We start from the raw sequence: 10054 nt of genomic DNA, 5'->3' as shown, positions 1-10054 counted from the left end.
GGCGCGCTTGCGCACATTGGGGAAAGCGGAGCTGGACCCCGCCCCGTTCTGCTGCTTTGCTCCTCTGCCGTGCGTACGAGGGACGTCGGGGGCGGCGCCGTCGCAGTTGCCCCTGGTAACGGGGGAGGCAGGAGGAGGAGGAGGAGGAGGGACTCGGCGGGAGGATGGTGAGTGTGGGGGGCCTGGGTCCCTCCGGAGCTGGTCGGTCACCTGCCTCCCTTCCCCTGGCCCAAGGCAGGGCACTGCGCTTAAAGACAGGAGGGAACAGACTGGCGCTCAGCCTGATGTCCGGGTCCTGGATTGGTTTCGGGGGGCGGCAGGGAGCCCCGAGTGTGGGCCCTGGAGGGAATCTGGGCCTGGGGAGGAAGGCGGAGCTTGCAACCTATCCGAAACTAGGGGAAGGGGCTGGAAGGGTGCTGGGTTGTCGCGGTACGGAGCCAGGGCTCCATCATTACTCTGGGGATTGGGATGAGGGCGGATCCGAGGAGCTGCGGAGAGCAGCTTCTGCACGCAGGATTAAATCTTCCCAAGGAATCGGCCTCCCAGTGCCGCAGGAAAGTGGGGTTCACCACTGCCCGGCTAGAAGAGGGGAGAAGGGCCAGCGCTGCTGTCTTTGAGGTCTAGCTGGCGGTACCAGGGGAGATGGTAGCCTAGCTCTCCTGTTCCTCGCGGTGTGAGGGCCTCTGGGGGGGAAGGGTGTAAATCCCCGGACACAAAGAGGTGCCGCTTGGAAGGGATGTCTGGTGTATTTTAAGCGGTCTCCGTGTCTGCGTGGCGGGCGCACTTCTGCAGTCCCGAGTTTTTTATTTGCTGAGGGTTCTGCAAGGTCTGGTTGTTGGTGATAGCCAGTCTCCTGTTCAATACGTGTTGGTGGAGGCAGATTTGCTGCCCGATCTTTAGTATTTACTTCGGACCTGTTGCCACCTTCCTTTGCATATGACCACACCAGAAGCAAAGGCCTTAATCTCAGTTTGGAGTAGATTAAAAAGGGAGAGTGGCCATCAATTTGGGGCTAGCCTTTTCCCTGTCAGGCCAGAATAAAGCTTTCCCAAATACGTAAATTATGTGACGTATCTGACGCTTGACACTCTGTTCCTTATTGATTTCTCTGCACTTAATTGGAGCGTATTAAAATGAAATTGAGTGGTTTTAAAACTAGTGGAAGAAAAAATTTATTTTAGAGTGTTTGGAGCAGGCTGATAAATTTACCAGCTGCAGAGAGCTAGCACTCAAGCTTGTAGGTACTTCCCTGTCCCAACTCCAATCCCTTTTTGACTTTTAGAACTGTTGAACCACTTCTATTGATTTATGAAGTAAGAAAAAGCTAGATGTCCAGAAGGAAAAAAAAGACACATGCACACTTGGTTAGATTATCCAGTGAGTAAATTTTGATAGGAAAAATTTATTTGAATTGATTTAACATTGTCACATTGTTAAAGAAGTAGCATTATTGGATCTGAAGTTGCCAATCACATTTCAACACTTTGTACATTGCAGTTTTATTAACCTCAGGCTAAACAGATTTTTACGTTTGCTTTTTATTAATCATTTATACATGAGCTGTCCATTTAAAGGCTAAGTTTTTCTCAACAAATGAGTACAAATATAAATATTTACACAGAAAATAACTAGAATTGAAATGAAAAAGGCATGCCAAACCAACAGAGAAAGGGATGGCATCGTAAAGGAGAAACGCATGAGAGCTGGCTCACTTTTCCCAGTTTGTTTATCAGTGAAGTGGACTGTGTAATTTCACGATTGTTTAATTTATAATTACAAGCCACAATAAATTAACCACTGTTTATGTTTCCAGGTACAGATTGACACTGTATACAACAAATTGACAGTGTATACAACACTATTGTATACAACTGTTGTATTCAGTGATCAAGACAGATTTTGTTTTTCTTTTTTTATTTTTTTTTCCTACAATAAACAATAAGGAATTAGGGCAAATTATTCAGGAGTCTTCATCTGGTTTCCAAAATACACTTTTTTTCTATCTCCAAAAGTATGCGCTATTCTTAGAACTCTAAGTGGAATACGGAATTTAAAGGGTCAGTGGTATGATTAAGTATGTCATATCTGATACCCATGAGTCCCCATAGTAACTCTACAGGAGTTCCAGGTTTATTTATTGTCTTAATCCTTCAGCTACGACTAATATAAATTTATTCTTTTAAAATTTGGAATTCAGCAACAAAAACCCATTATTGATTTCTCTGAACCCCTAGAAGTTCAGCTGTTTTACCCCTGCCTTAGGATACCAAGTCCTTGGTGAAATACTAAGTTGACAGTAATTTTTGTGCATAACTAATCACTGTTATTTAATAGATGAGTCCTCCATTCAGGAATTATTTATGGAGTAATTTCTGAATATATAAAGCTAGTGATATTTATCAAGCATGTTTGACATTTGAAGATTGTTCCCAAGATTATGTTTTCTGGTCAAAAATGGTTGGTGAAAAGTAGAAACATATAAACACAACAACTGTTTTGAGTTCCCTCTATGTGCATGCTTCATACATCATCTGATTTAATCTTCATAGCATTTTTCTTGAGATATAAGTATTGTTCCCATTTTCTAGATAAAACTTTGTTGGAGGTTACCCATCGGGATGTTAGTCTATGAAACTCTAAAGCCCATAATGTATTTTTCATTAAGACTCTGATGAAGTAAGAACTCACTCCAACTGAGGAGATGCCAGTATTTTGCTCCTCAGGGAACATTGTATTTATTTAGTAGAGAGATGAGGAGAAAGAAGACAAGATTTGGGTGAGTTCTCCCTAGCAAAGCTATAGTTCCTGGAAATTAACAAGGCCTCATTGGGCAGCACCAATGTTTTTTGGTGAGGTAAAAATAAATGGAAGTCTGTTCCATTTAAGCTAGTTATGGGGAGTGCATGTACTTGCCAGTTGGCTTACTAATTTTAATACTTAAGTTTTAGCTGCTCCTCACAGCCACGTATATTTTCCATGTACCAACATATACCTCTCTCCCTCTCCATCATCCCAGTTTCTTTGAATGACCTAGTTTGTGTCATTTTAGGTCAGCACACCAGGCCTCTGCCAGTCGCTGAGTTTAAACTGAGGCAGATAAAATATCCATCGTCAACAGCATATCTGTTCATGATTTGCCTATAGAAAACTGTTCAAATGTTTTGTGGCTGAATCAGACTGCTTCTGTCCACCAGGGTGCGGGTAACTTGTGTGGATACATTGCTGATAACCCACAATACCCAATTAACTCAAGTTCCTCTTTCTTAAATTGCCTTTATTTCATGTCATGGGAGTACGCATCCTACACAGAGATCCTATCTCTGTTGCTCGCCATTGCACTTGGGGCACGTTATGGGTGTTTAACATAAATGAATGAATAGATTATATTGACCAAAAGTACACTAAAAATTCATTTCCTTGTATTTCGAGTTGGCAATGGAGAGGGAGGCCTGGCGTGCTGCAGTCCATGGGGTCGCAGAGTCGGACACGACTGAGCGACTGAACTGAACTGAATACCTCGAAACTCAGCCCCATAATAAAATTAACTTATAATGGCTGTGTTTCCTTTCGTTTGACATTAAAATATAGATATATATGAATAGAAGCACAGAGTAGACTTATTCTGCACTTTTGTCCAATCTCTTAAATCAGCTTACTTTGTCCCTTTCAGGCAGAACCCTGATATCTATAAATACCCTCTTCCCTATTTAGCAAACCCTGATAATCCTGTGATCCCCTGTCCTCAGGAGTTGGGTTAATATGATGCTGTATTGTATTTGCATTTGTCTTGCTGAGACCATGCTTGAGATGCCATTTGTCATTTTGCTGGAAGAAAATATTAGCTGAACTTTCCATTTCTCTGTAATTTCATTTAAAAGTGAAACGTGTGAAGTTATTGTCTCCTGATGAGGAAAAATTGCTCATTGGAAATGTAGAGATATTATTTTTTATACCATTAGATTAATAACGCTTAGCTGTAGTTGGAATGTTTTCTTTCTCACCCATGCTTTGCTTCTCTCCTTTCAAGATGAATAGAAATTATATTTTTATTTTAATCATTCAATTTCAAACATAATGAGTGTGTAAAAGCTCTCAGCCTATAGAAAGCAGTATTTGTATTTAGTGATTTTTTGGGAAAAGACACATGAGGAAAAACATAAAACATTTACTTTGAACCTTGAAAATATTTTATAGAAAACATACCTTTTTCCACAATTTCTTCACTAGTAAATGATGCATGAGAAGAACTTTCTTTTCTTATACTGTTGTTTAATGTACCAATGTGATAAATTCCAGCTATTTTAGAATTTTATTGGAAGGGGTAATGAGGACATCTAATCAGGAACTCAGAAGGAATAGTACAATGTATTTTCCCTGTTCTTAGCCTTTTTGTATCACCAGTCCCCTGAGGATCTCAGAATTCTAATTTTAACTGCTCTGAAAGGTGGTATTATAAATGAGCGATTGCAATGTAGCCAATAGAAGCTAGGGAGATTGCTCATAAATAGAGTTTTAAAAAGGAATAGTGTCAAATAATTCAAGGCTGGATTAGAGGAAAAGAAAAAAATATGCCATTAAAAAAAAAAACACTTGCTTATCTTTTTTGTTTGTTTCAAATCTGTTCATTCTCTATTCTCAACATCTTGTGGGATAGAATTTGTCTCTTAAACTAAACCTTACATTTTATTGCTGGTAAAAATTGAGGCATGGAGAGATTAATGTGATCAGTGTGACTACGAGACTAGAAGTGGTAAACAAAGTGTATCTGAAGCAGAAAGGAATTCTTTACAATTATGCATATTTGCATATCGTTGTCCAAAGTCTCAACTGTTGAAAATTATTTCACAGAATTAGCATTTGATCTTAGTGAACCGACTGGTTTGAGTTATTTCCTGATGCAAAGTGGATAAAAACATAACCATTTTATATCATTTTAAGACTCAGTTTGAAGGAATTTCCACTTGGGCTGGAAGATTAGATTATATGCCCTTTAAACTCTGGGGTTCTTTGATTCTTGATGTAACTATGCCTCACTGGAAAATGATTGTCAGCTGCAAGACACAACAAGTAACTATCTTATAAGAGTTTCCTTATGTTTTTAGCTAAAAAGCAACGTGACTTATTTCCATCCATTAAAAGAATAATAACAAAAACAAGAAACGAAAATATTTGATTACTAGTCAAAAATATCCTGGTTACATTTTGATATTTTTTGCTTCCAAAATGACCTTTCAATTCCTCAGTGTCTCTGTTGTATTAGATATTAGATTCTTCATCTGAAGAACATAGATAAATCTGTTCTGTGCTGGTATCCTGTAAGGGTCATGTGGAATTTAGAAGATGATAGAGTATTTTGAATGATGAAGGCTTAAACAAGAACTGAAAGAAAGTCTTTTTTCTAAAAAGCCCAAGTACAATTTTCTACGACTTTTTGAAATAGTACCTTGAAAATCATGCATTAACTTGGGTGGATAATTCTGTTTAGTTCAGCAACTATCATGGTGTCTAATAAGTGCCAGGAGTTGTGGGAGATGAAAGCTGTAGTCCTTACCCACAAGAAACTTCACTCTAGTATAAAGGAGAAAAATACAAAAATCAGTTTCCTACAGTCAGACATGGTGAGTGCTGTTCTCTTAAGTGTATATAAAGGGCTTCAGGAATATGAGTTGGTTACAAGTACACACTCCCAGGAGATCTAGGGTAACTGCTAAGCTGGATTAATAAGAGGAACAAGAATAAGCTAAGCTATGTATTAAGTTGCTGAATTCACTAAAGTGCTTCTGCCAAAAACATATACGCAAATGGAATAAATGATGTTAAAGTGGGTAACAATAAGCTCTCCACAACCAAGAACTCTTGTCAAGGAGAAGACGTTCAGATACCCAGTAATATCAAAGTCAATGCCCCCAAAATAATCTCTGTTCTTCATGGTTGTTCAAGGGCTTACTCTCAATTCTGCGCAAATTGAAAAGTGCACCAGACCAGGAGGTGAGAATCCTTCTCCTGGGCTTGGATAATGCTGGCAAGACCACTCTTCTGAAGCAGCTGGCATCTGAAGACATCAGCCACATCACACCGACGCAGGTGAGCTCTGCCTCGCCCCCATGCTTGCGTGACACATGGAAGATGCTAATAGCAAGTGAAAGACAAAATGGGGAATAGAGTTGTGTCCGTTTGTAAGTTTTGTTACTGAGAAAAGTCTGTGCAATTTCAAAATAATCTCATATTTCAAAAACATATCAAGAGATTCCATTTGTATGAGATAGTTAAAGTAGTCAAATTCATAGAGACAGGAAAGAGAACAGTGGTGATTAGGGGGCTGGAGATGGGGAGGGATGGGGAGTTATTGTCTAATGGACATAGAGAGTCAGAGTTGCAAGATGATGCATGGATGGCAGTGATGGTTACACAACAGTAAACCAAACTTAAAAATGGTTAAAATGGTAAATTTCATGTTATGTATATTTTACAACAATTTTTTAAAAAGAAATCATTTATATGTATATTTCTATACATATCAAGACACATCAGTTCCCTGAGATCTAAGTGATTCCTTTTTAGAAATAGCCCTATTTTCTCTGATTTTGAAATCAATACATGTAGAAAATACAAAGAGCACATAAAGGGGAAAAAAAAAAGAGTACCCTGAGAAAAACCACTTTTAGTATATATTTTTCAGACTTCATAAATACAAATGTATGTCAATTTTTAAAAGAAAAAACCCAAGTTTATTTTTTTTAAGCTTACTTCTTATTTTATTTTTATTATTTATTCAGCTGCTCTGGTTCTTAGTTGCAATATGTGGGATCTAGTTCCCTGATCAGGGAACAAACCCAGGCCCTCTGCATTGGGAGCACAGAGTCTTAGCCAGTGGACCACCAGGGAAGTCCCTACCCATATTTTAAAATCCAGTCTCATCAACCCTCCTCTTTCCTAAGGCGAAGCAAGCAAAAGCCAAGGCTGGTGGTACTCCCAGCATGGATGTTGCAGACAAGCCCTGCCTGGAAGAATCCTAGTAGGCTTCTTTAGGTCTTCTTTCCTACAAGGAATCCTGAGAACACTTGACCTTTGGCCAGGCCTTTGGGCTTCCTAACTAATAACATCCCTGTTGGTCTTTGAAGTGTTTGAACAAGAGGTTTTAGCAAAACCAGAGTTGCTTAGCGTTTTCTGTCACTGTCCTGCGATGAGCTCAGTGTCATGTTTGAATGGCTGTGTGCTGGTGTGTATACTTGATGGCCAGCGAGTCTTACTGATTCGCAGCTCTTTACAGAAAAGTCATTTCAGCTGCTACCAAATGAGCAATTTTACAGCTTCTGAACAAATTTAATGTATAGCCTGAGGAGGAGCAAATTACAGTAGTCTAGCCTAGACAAGCTGAAAACACCTATTAGTGTGTCAGGATTTCTGCCAGAAAAAGAAGAACTAAGTTTTTTGTTTTTTGTTTTTTAAGTATGAGAGATAGGCTGTCTCTCTCAAGAGCACCACTGAAATGAGGAGGTCAACGCTGAGAGCAGGAACATGAAGTCCTAGTTATGGACCCCAAGTTCCAGTTCTAATTTTCAGGCTCTGTTTGATCTGTTACTATATTACGCCAAGGTTTTGTATTTAGAACAAATGTATTTTTGTATTTAGTCTTTTAAAACACACCTATGATGTGTTTTTGTTTTGTATTAGAAAAAATAATAAGATGCTCATGGTAGTAAATTTAAAATATGTAAATATGTAAAATCGAGAAACTAGATATCACCTATAATGCCCAGTCAGACATAACCACTGTTAACATTTGAAACTGTATGCTTTTAGGTTTTTTCTTTCCCCATCCATGGTGGGTATGTTGAAAATAAAAAGTGAAAAATGGCTCATACAGAGTATACTATTTTGTATCATCTGTTTCACTAAATAATGTCTTTCTACGTTGTTCTGTATGTCAGTACTAATACAGTACATGTCTCTAAATGTTTGCACCCATTCATTATTATTTCCTTAGAATAATTTCTAGTAGATTTGTTAGGTTTGGTGACCTACAGACTTTTTAGGCGGTTAACATATGGTCATATTCCAGGATCTACTCTTATTTATTCCCTCATTCCAGAAAGGATTCATTGTTACTGGGTCTGACATTTAATAACGTAGTTAAGTGTGGGATTTTTCAATGCATAAAAGTGGTTTTGAAAATGAGTCAGAATGAAGCTACCTTTTACAATAAGCATAAGCCACTTCCCTTAAGAGTTCTAAAGCTTCTAATTTACTCAGTCATTGGCATTTTCGAGGCCCTGTAGTCAGCATCATCCCCAGTTGTCCTCCAGTGACTGACTATCCTTGGTGGAAACTGGGTGGCTGTGTTCCCCTGTCCTTGCCTGCGCCTTGTCCTTCGGTGCTGGCAAGCTGCCAGGAGAGGCAAATGTTTGTGGCGGCATCTCCAGACCCACCTAACTCCAGCTCTTGTGGATGAAACGTCACTTCTATGGGAGCAAGCTGTTGATCGGGTTTTTCAAATCCTGATTTCACTATGTCATTCTTGCCAGAAGATGTTTTTTCTTTTTCTTTTTTTATTCTTGCTTATAAAATGCCTTCTCTTCAAACCCCAAAGTTCTTGTTAGTTTGTTTCTCTGCACCCCAACTCCCAGCTCACCATTCTGTCTGCCCCCAATTGGTTCACCTGCTCCAAAGTTCCACCTGGCGTCACTGTCCTGAAAATGAATCCTTTCAAGTTCATCAGAGATACCTATTAAAGAACAGTTTCATATGTTCATTTTGTTTGTTTTCATCACCACCCTCACGAGGGGTTTGTAACTACTCCAGTTACAAACCAGCCTCCCCCTTCGTGTCCTGAGTTCAGCTCTTTCCTTTTCCTTATCAGTTCATATGAGGAAAATTTCTTTCATTTTGAGTTGCTCTTGAAGAATCCAGTCTTCCAGACTGTAGCTCTTGACTCTTTTTAAATTTTGTATTAGTTCTGTTCTGTTGAGTCTGCAGATTCGGCTTTGTTTGTTAGTTACATGTAATATCCTGTTAAGTGTTATCATCTTGAGGGTTGATGGGGATTGGAGGTGGTTTATATTCAAAAGCAGAGACATTACTTTGCCAACAAAGGTTCGTCTAGTCAAGGCTATGGTTTTTCCTGTGGTCATGTATGGATGTGAGAGTTGGACTGTGAAGAAGGCTGAGCGCCGAAGAATTGATGCTTTTGAACTGTGGTGTTGGAGAAGACTCTTGAGAGTCCCTTGGACTGCAAGGAGATCCAACCAGTCCATTCTGAAGGAGATCAGCCCTGGGATTTCTTTGGAAGGAATGATGCTAAAGCTGAAACTCCAGTACTTTGGCCACCTCATGCGAAGAGTTGACTCATTGGAAAAGACTCTGATGCTGGGAGGGATTGTGGGCAGGAGGAGAAGGGGACGACAGAGGATGAGATGGCTGGATGGCATCACTGACTCGATGGATGTGAGTCTGGGTGAACTCCGGGAGTTGGTGATGGACAGGGAGGCCTGGCGTGCTGCGATTCATGGGGTCGCAAAGAGTAGGACACAACTGAGCAACTGATCTGATCTGATCTGATCTGGGTTGATTATCTGAGTAATTCTCATTCTCAGTAGTGGCATGCGTGTGTGAAATCAGCATGATGTCATGAGCACCGACTCCGCCCCGAGTGATGGGAACATGTGTAAATACATTTTTCTTCCCTATCAGGGCAAACTTTTTTCAATATCTGTTTCTTATCCTGCAGAGTATCTCAGAATTAATAAATAACATAGCTGGTAAATGTACCTTTGTCAGAAATGTGATCTCGAAGTCTAGTAAAACTTGGTGTTTTTTTTAATTGAAGGATAATTGCTTTACAGAATTGTGTTTTTTCTGTCAAACTGCAACATGAATCAACCATAGGTATACATATATCCCCTCCGTTTTGAAAAAACTTGGTATTTTTGTTTCAGGGTTTTAACATCAAAAGTGTACAATCACAAGGTTTTAAACTGAATGTCTGGGACATTGGCGGACAGAGGAAAATCAGACCATACTGGAGGAATTATTTTGAAAACACTGATATTCTTGT

General features: G+C 39.6%; 1 protein-coding gene across 2 annotated transcripts in view; it reads left to right on the top strand.

Moving 5' to 3' along the window:
* Positions 1-102: 102 nt before the first annotated feature.
* The window catches only part of ARL3 (ADP ribosylation factor like GTPase 3), a 29916-nt gene continuing 19964 nt past the window's right edge, over positions 103-10054 (top strand). The window contains exons 1-3 of one of the 2 annotated variants that reach the window (XM_010819912.3): positions 103-1377; positions 5941-6084; positions 9936-10052. In XM_010819912.3, coding sequence (XP_010818214.1) covers positions 1354-1377; positions 5941-6084; positions 9936-10052 — 285 coding nt within the window. In that variant the 5' untranslated portion in view covers positions 103-1353. 2 annotated transcript variants of the gene reach the window in all.

This window comes from Bos taurus, chromosome 26 (assembly GCF_002263795.3).
Source record: "Bos taurus isolate L1 Dominette 01449 registration number 42190680 breed Hereford chromosome 26, ARS-UCD2.0, whole genome shotgun sequence".
NCBI classification, from domain to species: Eukaryota; Metazoa; Chordata; class Mammalia; order Artiodactyla; family Bovidae; genus Bos; species Bos taurus.
This window is presented reverse-complemented; position numbering and strand designations above follow the sequence as displayed.